General features: G+C 45.0%; 1 protein-coding gene across 4 annotated transcripts in view; it reads left to right on the top strand.

Moving 5' to 3' along the window:
- The window catches only part of HAUS3 (HAUS augmin like complex subunit 3), a 29,459-nt gene extending 13,384 nt beyond the window's left edge, over nt 1-16,075 (top strand). For 2 of the 4 annotated variants that reach the window (XM_068276044.1, XM_068276052.1), the window contains exons 3-5: nt 5,242-5,681; nt 9,721-9,946; nt 13,202-14,662. In XM_068276044.1, the coding sequence (XP_068132145.1) occupies nt 5,242-5,681; nt 9,721-9,946; nt 13,202-13,426 (891 nt within the window). In that variant the 3' untranslated portion in view covers nt 13,427-14,662. Of the gene's footprint in view, nt 1-5,241; nt 5,682-9,720; nt 9,947-13,201; nt 14,663-15,936 lie in introns of those variants that run through there. The other 2 variants (XR_011030370.1, XM_068276064.1) reach the window with 2 other exon arrangements.
- The last annotated feature ends 8,977 nt before the right edge of the window (nt 16,076-25,052 follow it).

The following is a 25,052-nucleotide window of genomic DNA, read 5'->3' as shown; positions in this document are numbered from 1 at the left end:
GCCTTTACTCTGCTGGTGAGGAATTTGCATCCACTTGTCATGCAAATTGCTTAGCTGCTTCCTTTGATGGCTTGCAGTATAAATGCCATTTCTTCCCAGAAATCCCTGCTGGTCATGATGGTTTGTTTCCTGCTAACTTGCCTGGAGTCTCAGCCCTCTGCTCATAGTAGGCTTATTATTGCTAGCTTAGAGTAGATACCCTTTGGGAGTGCGCCTTGCATTCCTATTAGTGCAGTCAGATTTGTGTATATTTGTACTGCCTATTCTGTCGTGTCTTGTCCTTGCGATTGGACTGTCGTCAGCGGTTGGCGATAGTGAATCGTTCTGTCTGTTTGGATCACACTCCCGCCCTAGCGTTGGAGGCGGTGGATCTCCCCGTATTCTGTCTTGGAGTTTAACCTCGGCTGCAGTAGCTGCTGGTTACTCCTTCTGTCTGTCTTGTTGTACGGATCGCACTCGCTCTTACGGAAGAGCAGTGGATTCTTTCAGTCCTGTTCCTGTGTACGGATCGCACTCGCTCTTGCGGAAGAGCAGTGGATCCAATCTGACTTGTTCCTGTTGTCTGTTTGTCTGGAGCAAACACTTGCTGTTGCCTGAGGTAAGGCAACCGATTAGCAAGCGTTTCTGTTATTTGTTTGTTTGTGTTCTGGGTTCATTTGATAGTTAGGGTTGGCGCGTTTTGTCTCTGTTGCGCTTTTCGTGCGGAGACCGCGCTATTAGCGTGCTTTGTCGCTGTTGCGCTTTTCGTGCGGCAACCACGCTTAGCGAGTGCGTTTGTTGTTTTCCTTGCCGTTCTGATCAGTATTGTTTGCTGTGTCTCTCTTACTACACTTATGCTCTGTCTTTATTCAGTCTTGTGTCGCTGTTAGCAATCGCCATCTCTTGCGATTGCTTTCCCACTTGGTCTTCACTGTTGTGTGTTCACCGTCGCCGGGTGGCAACTAGATTGGTGGACATACATACATTCTGTCTCTGTGTTTGCTCTCTTTCACTAGGGGCTATCTTGCCCTGTATTGCTTCCCCTCGTACAATTCCTGTCTGGCATCTGTGGCAGTACAGAGGGGTTATTCCTCTGCACTCCACAGCTCCATCTGCCGGTGGGAATTCCCCTCTACAGGTGCATTGCACCGCAGCTGCTGGGTTCTGTTATTCGGACGTTTGTGGAGGATTTACGCAGTGTCGGCGCGCATCTTGTGCGCTGACCACAGAGATATTCCACAATCGTTACAGTAAGAAGGTTAGTGTTAGATGTAGTGGTAGGAAGGTTAGTGTTAGAAATAGCTGCAGTAAAGGGTAGTGTAGTTGTAGCTGTAGTGAGTTCCAGTAGTAGGAGGGATAGTGTTAGGTGAAGGGGTAGAAGTAGGTAAAGTGTTGGGTGTAGCAGGAGTAGGAGGGATAATGTTAGGTGTAGGAGAAATAGTTTTAGGTGTAGTGGTATTAGGAGGGATAGTGTTAAACGGGGGACTGGGATTGGGAAGATTAAGGGCTCGTTTCCACTGTTGCGACGCGATTTCGGCCGCATTCCGACGCTTGTAAAAACGCATGCGGATGCGTTTCCGCATGCGTTTTTACCCGCGATTTCGCGTGCGATTTCGCATGGCAGGGTGCCATGCGAAATTAACCATGACACTGCCAGGGCAAAATAACATTGAAAAGGTGCGAAATCGCCCGCGAATTCGCGGGTAAAAACGCATGTAAAAACGCATGCGTTTTTACTATTAAATACATTAGCGGCGATTCGCCCGCATTCCTGAGGCACGCGAATCTGCACGACCCTGTCGTGCAGATTTTCCCCGCACAGAAAAACGCCGCCGCCGCCGCACACGTGGAAACAACCCCATACAGTAACATTAAGTATGCGAATCCGCATGCAGTGCCCGCATGCGGATTCGCTACAGTGGAAACGAGCCCTATAGGGGAACTTCAGCCTAAACAGACATACTGTCATCAAGTTACATTAGTTATGTTAATTAGAATAGATAGGTAATATAATCTCTTACCCACCCTGTTTTAAAAGAACAGGCAAATGTTTGTGATTCATGGGGGCTGCCATCTTTGTCATGGGGGCTGCCATCTCTTTGGTTGAAAGGAGGTGACAAGGAGCAGGAGACACAGTTCCAACTGCCCTGTGTCCTGATTACCCCTCCCAGCTGCACACGCTAGGCTTCAAATGTCAAATTCAAAATGTAAAAAAAAAAAAAAAAAAAAAAAAAATGTACACCAAAACAGCAGAACGAGAACAACAAAATCCGAAATTCCATCATGCTTTGCACAGCATCAGGGGAAAAAAGCCTGGGCAGTTTTCTTCTGTGCAGCTAAAAATGAGGCTTGTATAAGAGAAACAAAGTTCTGATGCTGTGAAACTGTTAAAGAAACACCAGGCCTTTTCAGTGCTGCTGAGTCGATTTTTAGTCCGGAGGTTCACTTTAAGAACATGAGTGGTATTGTTATGCATCACCTTTCCCCATTGGGTTAAGGTCCTGAACCTTATTTGTAACTACAAAAATATAAACCAAAGGGCTCCTAAGGACACACCAGTGTATGCAAAAATAGAAAAAACTTTATTGGCTATACATGAAAACGAGACCAATTATGCAATAAACAACGGAGCTAAAAGAGCAACAGCGCTGTTGTCATTAAAACCCCAAACTGTCATGCAGACCACACTGACGCACCTCTCCATATACACAAACCAGAGCATTGGAGTACCCCATTAGTAGCACAAAGGCAACAGTTCACCTGCAAAGAGCTTAAAGCGGACCCAAACCAAACATTTTTTAATTAAAAATATTTAGTTGCACCACTCTGACACATACAAAGATAAAAAAACACTCCTTCAAACCTATGATCATTTCAGTGCATGCTTTTCACCCTTCTCTTTTCATAGCTAGGGTTATACTGGGGGCAGCCATTAGCAATTCCTCCATTGCCGGACACCACCTACTCCACCATTTTGCCGGAAAAATCCTGGCAATTTGAAAGGAAGGGAGGGGTTCCTCCAATAAATGTAAAATATTTTATATTTGTCATCATGCAGCTGAAAAAAGGCTGCTATTTATTATTATAATTTAGAAAATAGATTTTATTTCTGAAATCTTGTATTTTTAATTTGGGTCCACTTTAAGCAATAGGAAGGGAAGCAGCACGGAAGGAAGCAATTGTCAAGCAATTAGGAGGGATAGTGATAGGTTCAGCAGGAGTAGGAAGGTTTGTGTGAGCGAAGAGATTAAGAGTTTGACTCGAGCATTATTTTATTAATAGAATTAAAATCAGTGATTTTGTATTATCGCGGGCACGCAGGTACTTTACCATATGCAAATAAGAAAAGTTGTAATAAAATCTTATTTTATTTGAATTTAAATCAGAAGTTTATAAATGATCCTTACATATTCTACTTCCACACACACTCCAATCACACATACATGGGGGTACTATGGTGTCCTGTAAAATTTAGATAAAATATCTATTTCATAGATCCCAGATAGTTAAAACTATAGATATAAAAAAAAAGGATAATACTATCTCTCCAAAAAATTGGTACATCCACTGTTGTAATCCAGATAGTATTAAACCTGGTCACAGTTATATGTCCAAAAAGACCATAATCAAATATGTGCTCTGCGTTGTAGTCAATATATGCTCTGCGTATTGGTCACCAGTACGTTGTTACAATAAATGTCACCTTTAGGCTGCTTACACACTAAGACGTCACAGGCGCACGTTAGTGCAGCCTGTAACGCTCCCCCAACGCACAGCAATGTAACACAAGTGGGCTGTTCACACTGCCCACGTTGCGTTACATGTAACGCTGCACGTTGTAGTGAAAGTGCAGCATGCTACGGCGTTACAGCGGCTTAAGCCGCTTTAGACTGTTTGCACATGCGCAGTCATGTTGGGGAGGAGCGGTGAGCGGCCAGGCACATGGCTGATATTCACTGCACGTTGTGACGTGCAGTGTTTATTTCCTGGTGCAGCCGCTCTGTGCGGCGATTGGCCGGCGGGACCACGTGATGCCGCATGCGTCCAAGAGTACGCATCACGGACGCCAGAGTGAGCTGCACAACGCGGCTCAATCTGACGTCCACATCGAAGAGCACCAGGCCTTGCGTTAGGTGCACATTATACGACCTTAACGTAGCACCTAACGCAACGTCTTGGTGTGCAAGTAGCCTTAGACGTTTAAGCTTCAGTCACCGCCGACTGTGACCATTCATAATTAGACTGCACCGAGCAGAATCACATACCGGCTCCTCCGCACCTCCACGTTAATCCCCAACAGCGTCACCACTCCGGCTCCCTTAGGATCTCGCGGGAACTCGTTGGGTTCTCTAGCCGCACAGCTCAGAGCGTCCCTCCGTGGTGAGTTTTCGGTGGGAGTAGGGCTTCACCCACCGTAATCTGGGAGGCAGCAAGTGGGAAGCAAAAATCTTGGGAATTTAATCATTATCAAGCAGCGCCTTCTAAATCGTAATTTGCAAATTTTGTATTATCAATATTATACTATCTGCTACTCATGCCAAACTTGTAAGTGCTTTCAACCGGTGTCTGCTTGGGCACTCTAGTCTGCAGCTATGCAATGCCATGCCCAGCAATACGCTGAATGTTATGACTAGCATTAAGTTTATCGCAGTCAGTGCTACAGCATGTTTTCTGTGTGTGAGATCAGATGAGTCTGCCTCTGGTCCAGATGTGTTATCAGTGAGTTTTGGGCTCCCATGTCTGTCTCCAGTTCACCATTTGTCCTTTGTACCGGTTTTGGTAAATATTAACCACTACACATTGGAACATTACACAAGACCTGCTCTGCCTTGATATATCCAGGGCTGTGGAGTTGGAATCGAGAAGTTGGGGCAATTTTTGGGTACCCTGAGACTGAGATGGTTGGTTGAGGTGGTGGTTTCATAAACTGAGGAGTTGGATGATTTTTGTACCAACTCCACAGCCCTGGTGAGTTTTAGATCAAGGAGCCGGAGTCAGTGCAATTTTAGGTAACTGCAGTAGTTTCATAAACTGAGACAGATTATTTTTGTACTCCACAGCCCTGGATATATCCCATCCTTTGACAGGTGCCATTGTAAGAATGGGTATTCTGTGTGTTAAGTCTGTGGTTTAACTATAGTGGCTGATCGGAGTATATATATCCTAGCTTTTTCAGAAGACCTATCTAAAGATATTGTAGTCTTTTTTTAAGTTTGTTTTACTGGTACCGTTCTCTGATAACTTCTTCTTTGTATTACAAAGGGTGTCCACAAAGACAAGCTGAAGCTCAGAATCACCAGTCTTAAGGAGGAATCTTCCCAAATAGAGAATCGCATTGCGACTATTAACCGAGACACCCTTCCACCACTGGTGCGGGAGAGCGCCCAGTTGCTGAATATGCCGATTGTGAAAGGAGACTATGATGTGCAGATTGCCCGCCACAATTTATACCTCTCAAGGCAAGACGTGGTGTGTGACCATCTGATGAAGCAGAAGGCCTCCTTTGAGCTGCTCCAGCTGGGATATGAATTGGAACTGAGGAAACAAAGAAATGTTAACCAGCAGCTGGAAATGATCATCCAAGACCTAAAAGCCAGTGCGGAGGAACTGGAGGCACGGCTGGCGGCGATGTCTGATGATGCTTTGTTAGTCTCTGTCAAGCCCAGAACTAACATCGACTCTAAAGATAAAGCTACTCATGGGTGAGTCTGTGAACCTGTGCCTCACTGCTTCAGGTATGCTCTTACGCAGGGCTGGTTCTAGTAATAATGGGGCCCCCAAGCAAAATGCATCTGAGGGCCCCACTGACAGACACCACCTAACCAGAAATGGGCACGAGGGGCTCTTTGTTGCAGTCAAAACACCCCCCCAAGGCCCCTGAGCTGGCTGCTGTCCCCTCCTGCCCCCCTCCCCCCCCCCCCCCCTCTTCCCCATCCAAGGCTCTGACCACCAAACAACTTCACTGTGTTTCCTGGGGCCCCTACAGAGTCTTTGGCAGAGCAGCATCTCACCATTTCTGGCGGGCGTGCGCCTCTATCAGTCCATAACTCCATGCAATCCCTGACTTCATCCTTACAGGGGTGCATCTCCTCAATGGCTTGATGCATGTTATTACAGAATATCATGCCACAGGTCTCAGAGAAGATGCAGCCAGCGGTGGATAAAGATGGAAGTGCACAGATTTTACAAAGGAGTGCGTCCGCTGGGACTGGTGAGACGCGACGCTGCCGAAGACTGCAGGGGTCCCAGGGAGCATTAGTTAAGTTGGGGGGGGGACAAGTTGGCGGGCTCCTACAGGCTCTGGCACAATTGTCCTCCTGTGCCTTTATGGCAGCGCCAGCCCTGGTCTTATGTAAAGCAGAGGTCTTTTCCATATTAACCATATTGCCCTAGCAAGCAGTCAGAAGCCTGTGTTCACAATCAAACTCGCATTGGTATTTTCTTGTACTGGCGGCAAGATACTAAACATAGCAGTGAAATCATTGGTTGCCCAGTAAAGAAAGTAAAGTTTCATACACAGGTTGACCAGAGCAGTTGTTTGTGATCCTTCCAGAGTACAGGTGTCCCCAACTTTAACAGGCCAGAAAATCATGCCTGGTTGCTATTGTTATATACTGAACTAGGCACGGGCAGCATGCACCTGCTCATCAATTTTTAAATAAAAAAGTATTATTTAGCCTTAGGTTGCATTCACAGTGCCACGTTGCGGAACTGCGTTATAAAGTCTTATAATGCAGCTTACTGCACTGCAATGCTAATCCTATGGGCAGTTCACAGTGCAACATTAACGTCTCATTGAAAAATGTAGCGTTGTGGTCGACTTTAAAGTTGCAAGAAAACGCAACGTCCCATTGTGACTATGCCCTCAAATGCCACAAAACAAATACAGTGGCTTGCAAAAGTATTCGGCCCCCTTGAAGTTTTCCACATTTTGTCACATTACTGCCACAATCATGAATCAATTTTATTGGAATTCCACGTGACAGACCAATACAAAGTAGTGTACACGTGAGAAGTGGAACGAAAATCATACATCATTCCAAACATTTTTTTACAAATCAATAAATGCAAAGTCGGGTGTGCATAATTATTCAGCCCCCTGAGTCAATACTTTGTAGAACCACTTTTTGCTGCAATTACAGCTGCCTGTCTTTTAGGGCATGTCTCTACCAGCTTTGCACATCTAGAGACTGAAATCCTTGCCCATTCTTCTTTGCAAAACCGCTCCAGTTCAGTCAGATTAGATGGACAGCGTTTGTGAACAGCAGTTTTCAGATCTTGCCCCAGATTCTCGATTGGATTTAGATCTGGACTTTGGCTGGGCCATTCTAACACATGGATATGTTTTGTTTTAAACCATTCCATTGTTGCCCTGGCTTTATGTTTAGGGTCGTTGTCCTGCTGGAAGGTGAACCTCTACCCTAGTCTCAAGTCTTTTGCAGACTCCAAGAGGTTTTCTTCCAAGATTGCCCTGTATTTGGCTCCATCCATCTTCCCATCAACTCTGACCAGCTTCCCTGTCCCTGCTGAAGAGAAGCATCCCAAGAGCATGATGCTGCCACCACCATATTTGACAGTGGGGATGGTGTGTTCAGAGTGATGTGCAGTGTTAGTTTTCCACCACACATAGCGTTTTGCATTTTGGCCAAAAAGATCCATTTTGGTCTCATCTGACCAGAGAGTCTTCTTCCACATGTTTGCTGTGTCCCCCACATGGCTTGTGGCAAACTGCAAACGGGACTTCTTATGCTTTTCTGTTAACAATGGCGTTCTTCTTGCCACTCTTCCATAAAGGCCAACTTTGTGCAGTGCACGACTATTAGTTGTCCTATGGACAGATTCCCCCACCTGAGCTGTAGATCTCTGCAGCTCGTCCAGAGTCACCATGGGCCTCTTGACTGCATTTCTGATCAGCGCTCTCCTTGTTCGGCCTGTGAGTTTAGGTGTATGGATTTGTCTTGGTAGGTTTACAGTTGTGCCATACTCCTTCCATTTCTGAATGATCGCTTGAACAGTGCTCCGTGGGATGTTCAAGGCTTTGGAAATCTTTTTGTAGCCTAAGCCTGCTTTAAATTTCTCAATAACCTTATCCCTGACCTGTCTGGTGTGTTCTTTGGACTTCATGGTGTTGTTGCTCCCAATATTCTCTTAGACAACCTCTGAGGCCGTCACAGAGCAACTGTATTTGTACTGACATTAGATTACATACAGGTGCACTCTATTTAGTCATTAGTTGCCAATAGATATTGCTTGATGAGTGCTGACTGCACTCAGACCAAAGGGGGCTGAATAATTACGCACACTCCACTTTGCAGTTATTTATTTGTAAAAAATGTTTGGAATCATGTATGATTTTCATTCCACTTCTCACGTGTACACTACTTTGTATTGGTCTTTCATTTGAAATTCCAATAACATTGATTCAGGTTTGTGGCAGTAATGGGACAAAATGTGGAAAACTTCAAGGGGGCAGAATACTTTTGCAAACCACTGTATGTATAAAACTTGAGTTACCTTTGTACAGTATTACATTTTGTGTAATCCTAAATCATTCAGTGAATGGATTCAATAACTGGGCTGATGCTGATGAGTTATTTCTAGAAATGAGCATGGTACATAAATGTAAGGAGCGCACTGGCATCTGCAGTGGTGAGGGGTGCACTGGCATCTGCAGTGGTGAGGGGTGCACTGGCGTCTGCAGTGGTGAGGGGTGCACTGACGTCTGCAGTGGTGAGGGGTGCACTGGCGTCTGCAGTGGTGAGGGGTGCACTGGCGTCTGCAGTGGTGAGGGGTGCACTGGCGTCTGCAGTGGTGAGGGGTGCACTGGCGTCTGCAGTGGTGAGGGGTGCACTGGCGTCTGCAGTGGTGAGGGGTGCACTGGCGTCTGCAGTGGTGAGGGGTGCACTGGCGTCTGCAGTGGTGAGGGGTGCACTGGCGTCTGCAGTGGTGAGGGGTGCACTGGCGTCTGCAGTGGTGAGGGGTGCACTGGCGTCTGCAGTGGTGAGGGGTGCACTGGCGTCTGCAGTGGTGAGGGGTGCACTGGCGTCTGCAGTGGTGAGGGGTGCACTGGCGTCTGCAGTGGTGAGGGGTGCACTGGCGTCTGCAGTGGTGAGGGGTGCACTGGCGTCTGCAGTGGTGAGGGGTGCACTGGCATCTGCAGTGGTGAGGGGTGCACTGGCGTCTGCAGTGGTGAGGGGTGCACTGGCGTCTGCAGCGGTGAGGGGTGCACTGGCGTCTGCAGCGGTGAGGGGTGCACTGGCGTCTGCAGCGGTGAGGGGTGCACTGGCGTCTGCAGCGGTGAGGGGTGCACTGGCGTCTGCAGCGGTGAGGGGTGCACTGGCGTCTGCAGCGGTGAGGGGTGCACTGGCGTCTGCAGTGGTGAGGGGTGCGCTGGCGTCTGCAGTGGTGAGGGGTGCGCTGGCGTCTGCAGTGGTGAGGGGGTTCGCTGGCGTCTGCAGTGGTGAGGGGGTGCGCTGGCGTCTGCAGTGATGAGGGGGTGCGCTGACGTGTGCAGTGGTGAGGCGTGCGCTGACGTGTGCAGTGGTGAGGCATGCACTGACGAGTGCAGTGGTGAGGGGTGCTCTGACGTCTGCAGTGGTGAGTGGTGCACTGACGTCTGCAGGGGTGAGGGATGCACTGACATCTGCAGTGAACACTAGACATATAGTACGAGGTATGCAAATGATTTGATGCTCTGATCATTGCATCAAAGGATTTTATTCAATGTTTCTTATATTGCAGGTTGTTCCAGCTACTGGATGGTGACAACACACAGAAACTATTTAGGACATACAGTGGTTTAGAAACCGTTGCTCTGAAGTTATCGCAGGATATCCGTACTGCAAAAGATCAGCTGGCTGTTTCTGAGCAAGAACAATCCCTGCTTCTATCAAAGCTGGAGGCAAATATGAGGGCATTGCAAGACTTCATGTATCCAAATGGAAATGAATTAATGCTCAGCACTATGGTAAGTCTGTCAGTTTTTCATAACCGTGAATAAGTGAGTAAAACGTTACTCACAACTTTCATGTTTGACTCAGAAGGAATGGACACCCCTCACTCAAAACCCCCTGACTCAGAAATGGTGCATCACACTGATGTGGGGCACAGGGCAAATGAAAGGCAGGACTTTCCAAAAAATATGTAGATTTCCAAAGGGGAGTAAATATTTGACAGAATCAAAAACGCAGCGTGCAGTGTTTTTGCCAATCACAAAGAATCATATCATATTAGTGGGAATGCCGCACCGAGGTCTACATTGCCTCGCTGGGGTCCTTGTGACTGGCACACTGCATGCGTAAATTATAATCTTTTAAATGAAGACTCGCTCTGCAGAGAAAAGTAGCCCTCGGTGTTCACTTGGTATCAGCAAGCATTCCTTATTCTTACCCTGTGCTGATGTTCTTATTCTAAGCTGCTATAGTGGCTTCCTAACAGAAATGGCTGCATTGATAATGGCTGAGATAATGACTTGATCAGTTATACGTTTTATAAAAAGAAAAGGACATCCCTTCACCCTGCTAATGTGTAGATTCAAGCAACAACCTCAGTATACCTAAGAATCACTCCATGGAGTTGTTAAAATGCACTACCTGCTCTGTGCAGCAAATTGTATTTGGATCCTAAAGAGGCTTCCCTCGTCCTCCGCAGGCCGTTTACGACACTGGTACCCTTGGAAAAAGCGCTTTTCAGCGGTTGTCGACAGCATGCGCAGGTATACTAGCACCGTTCTGCTGGGCTTTCTTTGGAAAAAGCTGGGTGTATCGAGGCTGCAGTAATGTACTGCGCAGGGCGCCTGCAGAGTAGCGCGGACCTGATCAGGTTTGGTTATTTCCACCAGAGTGGTATGGTACTGGTGCACATGCGCAGGGAGGCCATACTTACCAGCCCTGGAACGGGCTGACGTATGAGGACTGGGGAAGCCTCTTTAGGATTCAGAGCCTTCCCTCTCCCAAGGTAAGTATGTTTTTTTTCCTTAACAATCACAGGTTTACTTTAAAGGTATGCAGAGCCGAATATTTAAAAAGATTATACATACCTGGGGCTTCCTCCAGCCTCATCCGCTCCGATCGCTCCCATGCCACCGTCCTCCGCTGCCTGCAGCTTTGGAAACCGGGTCCCGTCACTGACATCAGTTGCAGCCAGCTACACAGGAGAAGTGCACCCTCTACGTTTCTCTCCAGGGGCATACAGCGCACTTCTCTTACGCTAGACCAGCTCCGACTGACGAAAGCACGAGGACTCGGTTTTCGTAGCTGCGGGCAGCGGAGGATGGCACTGTGGGAGTGATCCGAGCGGATGGGGCTTGAGGAAGCCTCAGATATGTATAAAATCTTTTTAAATATTCAACTCTGGTACACATTACAGCAAGCTAGAATTGAGATGGAGGTACCCTTGCTGACTTTGTTTATATCATTGTTATAACTCCACCAGCTGCATGCTTGTTGCAGGTGTGAGGTTCAGACTACTCTAATGCCAAAAGATGAGCCTGACAGGCAGGTAAATTGTATTTTTTTGAAGAGGAATGAAGATGGCAGCCTATATATTCATATTTTTCATTCTTTATGAGTTTCTAAAAGGGTCAAGTTCAAATAACTTGTTTTATTTCTTTGCTGTCCTCAGTTACCCAGAATGCCCCAAATCTGTCTCCTATCTTCAGTCATTAGCTATACGGGAAAGCAAGCCTGGCCACTCTTTTCACACACATAAAGATGGCCATGACCTTAGTCTATAAATGATAGGTGGGCAAGCACGAACATCTAGCCTACCATATACAGACCAACTCATAGCACAGAGCAGCATCTGCTCAAACAGGACTTATTTTCACCCTTTCAGCTAATAAATCACTGTAAACAGTGTGATGATTCAGCAAAGGATAGCGTTTTTTTTTTCATTCACTGCCAGGATACGTTGCCATAGAAAAGCATCACTAATCTGTCATTCAGCCAAGGGAATCCATTCTGTCACCTTTGTGTTTTCAGTTGAGAAAGTCTTTCATTTAGCATAGAAAAGATCTTTCTTGTAGCGGATAGTCTTTAAAAATGGGCTGTGGGTACCTTAGAGGAACATTACAGAAAAATCGTAGGGGTAGGGGAATGTTTTTCACTAATGTTCCACTCTAAGGTACCCATAACCCATTTTCTATGACTTCGGCAGATGTTGTGTATATTGCTATGCGGAGGGAGTAAGGGTCTCTTCCATCACCCCTCTGCCATTACTGGGTAGCACTGACAGCCATCCAAACAGGTAACTATAACAAAGGATGGGCTTTCGAGTCCAGAAGGACTCAAATTCGGAATTCAAATGAAGTCTAATGACTTCAGCTGTGACCACAGCAGCGGGGAGTTAACTTACCCAGAAGTCTTTGAGACGTCTGCGTTCCATTACGCGTCACAGGCGTAATGAAAGCCGTGTTCCATGACTCACTACCACGCTTACTCCTACCAGCTTGAAAGAGGAAGCGCGATAGTGGGTCATGGAGCACAGCTTTCATTACGCCTATGACGCGTAATGGAACGTAGACGTCTCGAAGACTTCTGGGTAAGTTAACTCCCTGCTGCCTGTAGTCACAGCTGAAGTCATTAGACTTAATTTGAATTCCGAATTTGAGTCCTTCTGGACTCAACAGTCCATCCCTGACTATAACGTCTCCCTGCAGCCTGCTCTACCCACAACCTGGCCCAAAACAAAAACGGAAAATTAAACTTGACCCACATTTCGGGTAACCCGATGCAGGCTTCTACACCATGCCTCCTCACAGAAAATCACTAGACTATTGTGATGTGGTAGGCCACCTCCACAAGAGCCCATGGCCCCATTCTGACACACCGACATGACATCTTCACTAGACCCACCCGTCTGCTTTAAAGGGGAACTGAAGAGAGAGGTATATGGAGGCTGTCATGTTTATTTCCTTTTAATCAAAACCAGTTGCCTGGCAGCCCTGCTGGTCTATTTCTCTGCAGTAGTATCTGATTAAAACCAGAAACAAGCATGCAGCTAGTCTTGTCAGATCAGACTTATAAGTCTGAACCACTGAAACACCGGATCTGCTGCATGCTTGTTCAGGGGTTATGGCTAATAGTATTAGAGGCAGAGGATCAGCAGGGCTGCCAGGCAACTGGTATTGTCTAAAAGGAAATAAACATGACAGCCTCCATACCCTTTAAGTATTATATATAAGTGGCAATAACATTAACCTTGTTCTCTTTATTTTCTTTAGGAGGTGTCGAGTAATTTTGAGCACTTGCAGTCCTACTTGGACAGTCTGAACAAAATTTTACTTGAGATTCTGGAGAATCTGAAAGTGAAGAGGAAGATCTTGACAACTAGCAAGGCTGATAAGTTGGAGAAAGAACTGTATGTATACTTCTTCCACAATGAAGAGCTTCTAAGAACTGTTGTGAAAAGTCTGGAGTCCCAGGCTGAGGCTCACTCCTCTACCTGACATCATTTTGTGCCAACAAGATACAATCATGCGAAAACTCCAGTGTTCATACTGTACACACATTTGTTTTTACTCTAAGTTGCATTTTAACTACATTTCAAGACTTTTACACCTAATGTTTTTATACCACTTTTTAACATTATTCATGAAATTCTTATTGAGACATATGGAGGCTGTTTTTGCCCACCTCCCTTCTAAAACAATTTCACAATACTGAACTGGTGTGTTAGTGGGTGCAGGCCGTGACAGAGGGTTAACTCCCCTATGTAGCTTCTGCAGCGCTGCATGCTGCTTTCCATCTGCCCAGCTTGGCTGTGAAGTGCCAGTAGGATGGAGAGCTGGTGATGTCGGTAAATTAGCCCTCTTTGCTGCGGCCTGCATCCTCTAACACATCTGTTTAGATATGTAAAATGTGAAATTCATTCTTACTCATTCCTATGTACTTGAGTGCCTTCAAGGCTACAGAAAATTAGTGCTGATCCCTGCTGCATTCATTTAGTATCTTGCTGTTGCTTCATTTAGTTCACAGAATACAAAAATAATCTGATAGCCTGGCACTTGTATATTGTTTAAAAACAACCCGCTATAGGTTGGAGTTCAGTTTTCATAAGTATAATATTTGTGCTTTTAAGCCCAGTAAATATTTCTGCTCTGCAGGGTGTCACAAGATGAGCAGGTATAGAGAGAGAGAGACCTCATGCGGTGTGCCTCTTTAGGAAAGTGTGACTCTTGCCCTCTACCGAAGGAGAATTCTGGGTAAGAGCCTGAGCGTATGGTCATTGCTGTGCTGATTTCAGCAGCATGTTTCAGTGTGAGATGCGCAGGGGCATCAGGTGGTGCAAAGACAGCAGGGTCAGTGCTGCAACACAGGTGCCGCCTGTTTCTGTAAAAAAACACCTGGCTACCTGCAGCATTGAGTTTTGCTGACTAAATAGCCACTTCAACAACTCTTTAGGTGAGACCTTCACTAGTAGGTCTGTCATGATCACAAAAATCTCCCAAGTTTACATATAGGATGAAATGAATCTACCATGTATTTATCAATCAGGTTAGATTAATTGTACAGAATAACAAATGTCAAAGTGACGCAGCATATAGCTTTGTCTAACATTTTAACGCCCTACTTTTTAACACATTTGAGCAGATATTGTATATAAACATGCACGTGATCATGTCTGTTGCAGTCACTGTCCTCTGTTCCCTCCTTCTCCAATAAATAGATTTTTGCCTTCCTAATACGAGCAAATATTCTTCACTTGTCATGTGAGCAAGACTTTACTGTTGTAATGCATTATTTCAGGTCAGTGAGTGAATATGCAAATCATTCATCTATGTCCCTGAATAGGCAACCATACATCTATTGTCACTGAATTTCAGCATGTCTGTTATTTTACAGAGCCATATAATCCATATATGTCTCTGGTGGTTTGGGGCTGCACTAGTGCAAGTAATGAATCGAAGTGGCTCTGTGGACAGCGGCGTTACAGAGTAGAAGAAGGACATTTGTGTACTGGAGGCGGCGTAGCAGTTATGGGTACTGCTATGGGAGACCATAGTAATTTGAGCGATGGAGTCACCTATTAAAATCATGGGAGCGGGCTGCCTGTTGTGCAAACTGCGGCTACAAACGGCAGGCGTTTACAACTGATCTGTAACCGCAGTTTGCATAGTGGGCGGCCCTTGTGCCTGCTATTTTACCAGGCGCTTTGTGCCCTCAAATTTCCCCCTATAGCTGGCATCGGCAGGGGGGTGGTTAGGGTTCAGCATTGGTGGAGGAAGGGTTCTGTGCGAGTATAAGGTTTGGTTTAGGTGAAGGTGTACAGGTAGTCCTTGGTTAACGAACAAGATAGGAACTGTAGGTTCGTTCTTAACCTGAATCTGTTCTTAAGTTGGAACAATGTGCCATCTCTGTCCCCTATACCTCCTCTGGGTGCCTCCAGTGTCCCCCTCTGTGTCACATCTGCCCCCTGTACCTGCTTTTACAAGTTTAAAAGCCATTTTTTCTTAGAATTTTTTTTCTCAAAAACTACAAGTACAATTTGACATAACATTTTTGGGCTTATTCCCATGAAAATACTAAATCCATGCCATTTGTAAGTCGGGCGTTCGTAAGCCTACCTGTATAGCTGTAACATTTACCTATATTTTATTATGGAAATTAGCACTGCAAAATAGTGCAATATTGGTAAACTAGTCTACATAAGCCCCTTTAAAAATGGGCTCTAGATAGTGATACCGCTCTACCGCTGCCAGTCAGTGCGCACGCACACCCCCTGCTCCCTTGCCCGACCTCCCGTCCCAACGGCTGTCTGTACTGCGCACATGCGCAGTACAAAAAAAAACCACGGACGGACAGACAGAGAAAGTAGATGACGCAGGGACGATTAGGTTTTATTGTATAGGATTAACAGATATTCTACTTGCTGCTATTTTTAACACCCAAATTGCACTTTTTTTTTTCTTGTGTAGCTGCCACTTGCAGTAATTGTTAATGTGATGCTCTGTTTTAGATTAATCTATTTCCTTATGGGAGAGTCTCAAGATTTCTGTTGTGCGTTTCAAAAGAACTTGCTGGAAGGGACAAAGATGCTGGCTGACTTGTGTTCCACTATTCTAGCGGCTGGACTGTCCCACTTCTGTTCAGTAAAATAAAGAAAACCTTGAGAACATGTCCTAGTCTTTCTCCACCACAAAAATCCTGGCCTGAAATATCACGTGACCAGAGGCTGCTTTGAGGGAGAATAAGAGTTCAGGCTCAGCAGGCATGGCTGCTCCTGGTGTCTGGATTACATCATTACCACTGTTGAGACTTGGAAGGTGGTAGGGCACAGTCTGGGTCTGCCTGAGAACATTGCTGCTACCCCACAAACAGGCAGTGTGGTAGGAAGTGCAGAAGTTAAACGATACAAGCGCTTCCCAGAAGCAATATATATCTGCAAGAGGATCCTCTATCCACAAGGAACAATAATGCAATACAATTCCTTAGCGCTCTTTGCCAAAGCGATCTGCAGCCACCCAGTGCATAAACGGCTTGACAGGTGACCACCACCCCAATAAACCCACACAATGGGTCAGATCACATGCAATCGGTTTAGTCAAATAAAAACAACGTACATGCAATTCAAGTTAAAAATTGATACTCACATCATGGGTCTTTGCACACAGGACCCAGATGCATAAATGTGCCTTTCAATAATTTGTAAGTAAAGTGCAATGTGCATTAATTCTCTGAGAATAATGCCCGTGGGCATTACTCTCCAAGGATTACTGCACATTGCACATAACCAGTTATGGACAATGGTAATTGAAATTTATGCCCAGTTTTGATGCTGATCTGGCTGGCAGGGCGTAGATTTCAACTCACCGATGCCGCATGTGCTCGTCACTCCCCGCCACAGCTCACTCGCTTTTTCTATATTACAGCAGAGTCCTGTCAGCGGGTCCGGAGCCGATTTCATTGGCTCCTGACCCTGTCTATCAATACAAGCAACTCCCATTGGCTTACATTGATAGACACGGTCAGTAGCCAATGAAAGCGGCTCCTGATTGGCTCACAGGAACTCTGCCACCATAGAAACGGCAGAGTGAGCTGGCTTGAGGTGGACGGTGGTTGCGGCGGGTATGTAGGCGATTTGTCATTATTCGTTGGTTTCTGGTACCAGCTGTCTCTGGTCCTTAAGAGACAGAGAGGGCAGAGACTGGTACTTAAAGTGAACCTCCAGACTAAAAATCTCAGCAACACTGAAAAGGCTTTGTGTTTCTTTAACAGTTTCACAGCATCAGAACTTTATTTTTCTTACCAAAGCATCATTTTTAGCTAAGCTCCACCCCTGATGCTGTGCAGAGCATGATGGGATTTCCTATGTTGTTGTTCACGTTGCCTAGCAACTGGGAGAGGTGCTCAGGACACAGGACAGTTGGAACTGTGTCTCATGCTCCCTGTCACCTCCTTTCAACCAAAAAGATGGCTGCCATCATGAAATCAAACATTTGCCTGTTCTTTTAAAACAGTGTGGGTAAAAGATTATATTACCTATCTATTTTTAATTAACATAACTAATATAACTCAATGACAGTATGTTTGTTTAGGCTGGAGTTCCTCTTTAAGTAGTTAACGTACTAATTGTTGAAAGGCACATTTATGCATCTGAGTCCTGTGTGCTAGGACCCATGATGCGAGTATCAGATTTTAACTTGTAATGCATGTATGTTGATTTTAATTAAACTGATTGCATTTGATCTGATCCAATGGGCATGCTTTTACCTTGCCTAGGTTACATTTTTAAGCTCCCAAAGAGAAAAAAACATAATTAAGGTAAGAAAAATAATATTGAGATTGTTACTCAGGAACAACTTTGAGTGATTATTTTGCTTGTAAATGTGCTGTAAGGTTATTTTTGTTTATCAAGAGAAATATAAGTCATTTATGAGAAGTTTTGTGAATTGACTCCTTTTGTGCTGGTTTATTTGGTCACCTGTCAAGCACTTTATGCGCTGGGTGGCTGCAAATCGCTTTGGCAAAGAGCACTGAGGAATTGTATTGCAGTGTGGCAGGAGGAAGTACCATCGTCTTGGCTTATTACCCGGTATTTTCCAAGTGATTCATGTAGCATCAGTAAATCGGGGATCAAAGAAAACATTTGTGTCTGAATGGGATCTCTAAATGGGCAACAGCCCCTTTGCCAATACCTCTTCATTACAAGTTTACTTTTAAGTGAACCTGTATCCTACTGTTTCTGCAGTGATACTTGGTCAAGTTGTAAACTGTCCCCTTCCTGCCTCATTGCACTCTTTGGTTACTGTAGTTGTCACTAGACCTGTGCCCACTAATCTTGTCCCCAATGTCTTGTGACTAGAGGTGGTGACAGGGGCCAGCAGGAGTAGTATAGTGAGGAATGAAGGGGCAGGCTCTTCCCTTCTTTCTGCCCATAGTTTGTGCCATATATAGTAGAATCCCTTTACAGTAAACTCCAAGGGACTGGGCCAGGTAGTTTACTATATCAGAAGTTTACTAGATCAGACATTGTCATACTCAAGCACACACAGTATATTGTAGTACTGTTTTTTTAATTCACTCAATAATTTGGTGTCATTTTTTTCTCTTCAGTGACCATTTATTGAAAATGCAAACTTCAAAGTAGTACAGTAAGTACACAGTAAGCATGCAGGTGCCTGTAGTGTGCTCCTCTGTCCACGTGTCTGTGCAGTGTGGATGATGCAGTTCTGTAGCATTACAGCCATGCACAAGCAAGTACTGTGCATACATAGCAAACAAGTCACAGATGACAGGCAATTACCTCAGTAATCAGGCAGCATAGGTCTCGCCAGTAGATGAATACATCAAGCAAGCTAGAAGTGGCTGCCAGCCCACCCACCCACCAACCAACCAACCAAAGCTCATGGATTTCTGACGCATACCGTATGTGCTTGCCCACTATCCACTATAGACCAATACAGAATACCCTAGGGGCGAAAAAAAGTTTTACTATAACTAAGGTTCTATTATATCTGGTTTACTATTTTATGCATTACACCTGTATACTTATCATGGTGCTTATCCGGAACCTGGACATTTAGTTTACTATACCTAAAGTTCTATTATATCTGAGTTTTTAATAACCAGATAACTCATAAGAACTACATTGGAGAGTAAAATGAATTCCTCACTTATTGCCAATGCAAAATTATATTTAATGTTGGTCAGTATTAATATACTAAATTAGGTTTAAGTTTTACTCCCACATAATTGCAATTTTGTTTGTTTTTGAAAGATGTGATTTTTATTTGCTTTCATACTATTCCCATATCAAAGCACCCCATCATTGCCTAGATTCCTGGATGTGTAAAAAAATAAAAATAAAAGGCAAGGAAGGTAACGGGGCAGCCCTGCACAACTATAATCCTCAGAACATACACTTTTTCTCTGCTTTTCCTTATCAGATCTGATAGGATAAGACACAAGGTGCTTGTTCAGTTGACTGCAGTGCTTTGTCTTGTTTTCATACCTGTATCTAAAGGCCCTGACGTGTTCCCTGGCCATCAGTGGTGATGACTGGTCCCTGGCGATCAGTGGTAGTCATGCGGGTCACAGTTTTTTCTTGTATTGAATTCAATACAATAATCTGCTGGGTATTTTGAAGACTTATTAGCACCGCACAGTGGGTGATACAGGACAGGGGATGTATAAATGCACACACGGGGGGCACATTTATACACTGGGGGGCAGCGGCGAGGCAGCAGACTTGGATGATTCCTGACAGATTTCTTGCTGAAATCGATCAGGAATCAGCCTGCGGTTTATGGGCAGCCGACAAATCTCTCTCTAATCAGAAGCAATCAGAGAGATTTGTCTCTTGGTCGAAACTGCCCATCATTGCAAGATGTATGGCCACCTTTACATTCTTATTAGTGCAGGTTGAGCAGCGGCAGCTTGGAAGTGTAAATGATCAGAGATTTTGGGGAGTTATTTTGAAATTTTAGTTTTGATTTGATTTTGTGTTTCAAGCTTTTATTATACTAAAAATGTATATTAGACCTTTGACATATTTTGCTAAGTTACAAGAAAAAGGTTATAAAAATTAGATCACTTTTTTCACAGAAATCCAGCAGAAATTGAACGCCAGGTAAGTTAATAACTCTTTGATGAATTTTTAGTTTTGCCTACTGCTCAGCTTTAAACACTTCCCCTCCCTCGGGACAAGTATCTACGTCCCTGCATTACCCCCACTTCCTCTCCCTCGGGACAAGTATCTACGTCCCTGCATTACCCCCACTTCCTCTCCCTCGGGACAAGTATCTACGTCCCTGCATTACCCCCACTTCCTCTCCCTCGGGACAAGTATCTACGTCCCTGCATTACCCCCACTTCCTCTCCCTCGGGACAAGTATCTACGTCCCTGCATTACCCCCACTTCCTCTCCCTCGGGACAAGTATCTACGTCCCTGCATTACCCCCACTTCCTCTCCCCCGGGACAAGTATCTACGTCCCTGCATTACCCCCACTTCCTCTCCCTCGGGACAAGTATCTACGTCCCTGCATTACCCCCACTTCCTCTCCCTCGGGACAAGTATCTACGTCCCTGCATTACCCCCACTTCCTCTCCCTCGGGACAAGTATCTACGTCCCTGCATTACCCCCACTTCCTCTCCCTCGGGACAAGTATCTACGTCCCTGCATTACCCCCACTTCCTCTCCCTCGGGACAAGTATCTACGTCCCTGCATTACCCCCACTTCCTCTCCCTCGGGACAAGTATCTACGTCCCTGCATTACCCCCACTTCCTCTCCCTCGGGACAAGTATCTACGTCCCTGCATTACCCCCACTTCCTCTCCCTCGGGACAAGTATCTACGTCCCTGCATTACCCCCACTTCCTCTCCCTCGGGACAAGTATCTACGTCCCTGCATTACCCCCACTTCCTCTCCCTCGGGACAAGTATCTACGTCCCTGCATTACCCCCACTTCCTCTCCCTCGGGACAAGTATCTACGTCCCTGCATTACCCCCACTTCCTCTCCCTCGGGACAAGTATCTACGTCCCTGCATTACCCCCACTTCCTCTCCCTCGGGACAAGTATCTACGTCCCTGCATTGCCCCCACTTCCTCTCCCTCGGGACAAGTATCTACGTCCCTGCATTGCCCCCACTTCCTCTCCCTCGGGACAAGTATCTACGTCCCTGCATTGCCCCCACTTCCTCTCCCTCGGGACAAGTATCTACGTCCCTGCATTACCCCCACTTCCTCTCCCTCGTGACAAGTATCTACGTCCCTGCATTGCCCCCACTTCCTCTCCCTCGGGACAAGCATCTACGTCCCTGCATTGCCCCCACTTCCTCTCCCTCGGGACAAGCATCTACGTCCCTGCATTGCCCCCACTTCCTCTCCCCCGGGACAAGTATCTACGTCCCTGCATTGCCCCCACTTCCTCTCCCCCGGGACAAGTATCTACGTCCCTGCATTGCCCCCACTTCCTCTTCCCCGGGACAAGTATCTACGTCCCTGCATTGCCCCCACTTCCTCTTCCCCGGGACAAGTATCTACGTCCCTGCATTGCCCCCACTTCCTCTTCCCCGGGACGAGGAACTACGTCCCTTGCTGCTGCATGCTCCCACTTTGCCCCTCTTCCTGCTTCCGCGCTCGTTACCGCTACCGATCGCTAGACGGGAGACAGTTCCCATCCATTGGTCTAAGTCTACGAGTGAATCAAAGTCCCGGGGTCAATAAGATTGCGCTGTCATTCACAAAAACCAATACTTACACGCCCATGCATTACTTCCTGTTTGCGTAGTAATACTACTTATAAGGAAGTTATGCACGAGGATATCTTGTGGCCAAATAGTAAAATTACATCTACAAACATTGTTTGTTTGTTTATTTGTGTTCTTTTTTTTTTTTTTTTTTTTGAGTACTTTTTTTTTTTTTTTTTTTTTTTTTTACATTTAACCACTTCACCACTGAGGGGTTTTACCCCCTGACCACCAGAGCAATTTTCACCTTTCAGCGCTCCTTCCATTCATTCGTCTATAACTTTATTATTACTTATCGCAATGAAATGAACTATATCTTGTTTTTTTCGCCACCAATTAGGCTTTCTTTAGGTGGGACATTATGCCAAGAATTATTTTTTTCTAAATGTGTTTTAATGGGAAAATAGGAAAAATGTGGGGAAAAAAATAATTATTTTTCAGTTTTCGGCCATTATAGTTTTTAAATAATGCATGCTACTGTAATTAAAACCCATGAAACGTATTTGCCCTTTTGTCCCGGTTATAAAACCATTTAAATTATGTCCCTATCACAATGTTTGGCGCCAATATTTTATTTGGAAATAAAGGTGCATTTTTTTCAGTTTTGCGTCCATCCCTAATTACAAGCCCATGGTTTATAAAGTAACAGTGTTATACCCTCTTGACATAAATATTTAAAAAGTTCAGTCCCTAAGGTAACTATTTATGTATTTTTTTTTAATTGTAAATTTTTTAATTTTTTTTTAATTACAAAAAAAAAAAAAATGGGGAGTGTGGGAGGTAATGAGTTAATTTTATGTGTAAAAGTCATTTATTTGTATGTGAAAAATGTGTAGGGTGTAGTTTACTATTTGGCCACAAGATGGCCACAGTAACTTTTTGTTTTAATGCGACCTCCAAGCTTCCTTCTGGAAGCTTGGAGGAAGAATAAGGAGGCTAGACACGTAAGTTTTTTTCTCACAATGATCGCGCTGCCCATAGGAGAGCAGCTGATCATTGCGGGGCTTAGATCAACGAACGGGAATGGATTTTCCCGTTCATTGATCTCTGGGCGAGCGGGCGGCGGCGTGTTTACTAGCGGCGGGCGGCGTGTTTACGAGCGGGAGCGCGGGCAGCGTCGGGAACGCGGAAAGTACGTGTTTCTCCGTCCCTGGTTTTTAAAGGATGGAAAAAGGGGCGGAGAAATACGTACGCGTGGGGGTAAAGTGGTTAAAGTTAACCCTTTATACCCCACACTCCCCAATAGTTACCCAAACATTTTTTTGTAAAATAAATAAATAGTTACCTTAGGGACTGAACTTTTTTAATATGTATATCAAGTTGGTATTTTACTGTTATTTTTTAAATTGTGCGCTTGTAATTGGTGATGAACGCAAAACTGAAAAAAATGCACCTTTTTATTTCCAAATAAAATATTGGCGCCATACATTGTACTAGGGAAAAATTTTAAACGTTGCCATAACCGGGACAAATGGGCATATAAAATGTGTGGGTTTTACTTGCGATAACATGTATTATTTTAAAACTATAGTGGCCAAAAACTGAGAAATATTTTTTTTTCTTATTATTCCCGTTAAAACGCAGTTAGATTAAAATAATTCTTAGCAAAAAGTACCCCCCAAAGAAAGCCTTATTGGTGGTGAAAACAAGATATACCATAGATTGTTTCGTTGTGATAAGTAGTAATAAAGTTATAGGCGAATGAATGGAAGGAGTGCTGACAGGTGAAAATTGCTCTGGCTTTTTAAGGGTAAAAACCCTTGGAGGTGAAGTGGTTATAGTCCACTTTCCCACCCCTTTCATGGTGTCTTGTAAAATAAGTTCAGTGTTAAAAACTCTTTTATTTTCAAGAACACAGCATTGGTTGCATTATTAGCACCATGCCATGGACTCCCCCAATAACAGCTCCGCTCTTATTTGCAGACTCCAAAAGGTGTGCTGTCCAATTGACTCCATCCCTCCCCCCAGCTGGCCCCACCTCCCTTCCTGACCTAAATGTCTACAGGAGAGGAGTTAAATGGAACCTGAGGTGTGAGACCCATGGAAGCTGCCATATTTATTTCCTTTTAAACAATACCAGTTGCCTGGCTGTCCTGTTGATCTTTGTGGTCAGTAGGGTCTAAATCACACAACTGAAACAAGCACGCAGCTCATCTCATCAGACTTATAATGGAGATCTGCATGCTTGTTCAGGGTCTATGGCAGTGGTCCTCAAACTAAGGCCCGCGGGCTGAATGTGGCCCCCTGAGGCTTTTTTTTACCAGCCCCCCCACACAAAATGTATTACTTATAGATGCAGTCAGCTACATCTTTAAATATTGGTTGTCTATACAAAATAGCAGTGCTGGCAACACCCATCCACATGGAAGCCAGAAAGCAGTAATTCGCTTGTTTCCAATCAAATTCCCCATCAGGTGGCACTGCTGTCAAATTGGGCTGCAGTTTGTCACCTGGGTATGCTTCACTGTCTGGCCCACAAAGATTTCTACATCATTCTATGTATGCTTCGGCCCCCCAGCAGCCTGAAGTATGTTGACCCGGCTCTCGACCCAAAACGTTTGGGGACCCCTGGTCTATGGCTTAAAGTATTAGAGGCAGAGGATCAGCAGGAAAGCCTGGCAATGTGTATTATTTAAAAGGAAATATACATGTCAGCCTCCATATCCCTCTCATCTCAGGTTCCCTTTAAGTTCAGCCGTGCCGCTTCCCCACATTCTGATTGGTGTGCAGCAGCTATGTGTAGCCTTCCCTCTCGGGAGACGGTGGTGCAAGACAATGGTGCTTAGAACTTCTGTTCAAGGAATCAACAAAATAAGTCAGTAAACACTTTATTTTTCGTATTTTTTTTTTTTTTTTTTAATTAAGATATTAGAGGATTTTTTTTAAAACCTCTAACTAAAGTTTAGTAGTACATGGACTTAGACAGAGACTTAAACTATTTGAACTTAAAATTTTACAGTAGATTATGTTAGTTGGTTATTGGGATGTTCACAGCTGGAGCACCTTTTTAAATGCATGGCAGAGGTTTTAAATTAGCCCCTCATCTTCTGCAGACAGAAATAGTCCATTTATGTGTTTCACTGCAGCTTTTCTGGTCCTAAATATTTCAGCAATGAGCCCCACGTGCAGCGTGTAAAGCCTGGTTTTATAAGATGCCCCACAGATTGGGGATTTCTGCAAAGCATTTTAATAGTTTACAAGAGCTTGTAAATGCTATAGTGGCTGTAAAACCTGGCCGGGGAGGCGAGGGGGGCTAAGTGCTTCATGACAGTCTGAATCACAGACAGAGAAGCTGATGGAAATACAGCATTAAAGACCAACTCCAGCCACACCACACGTTGTAAGCTGATGTCATGTGATTTGGTCACATGACAAAAG

Source organism: Hyperolius riggenbachi, chromosome 1, assembly GCF_040937935.1.
Source record: "Hyperolius riggenbachi isolate aHypRig1 chromosome 1, aHypRig1.pri, whole genome shotgun sequence".
NCBI classification, from domain to species: Eukaryota; Metazoa; Chordata; class Amphibia; order Anura; family Hyperoliidae; genus Hyperolius; species Hyperolius riggenbachi.
Note: the sequence above shows the minus strand (reverse complement) of the source record. Positions and strands in the feature narration are given on the sequence as shown.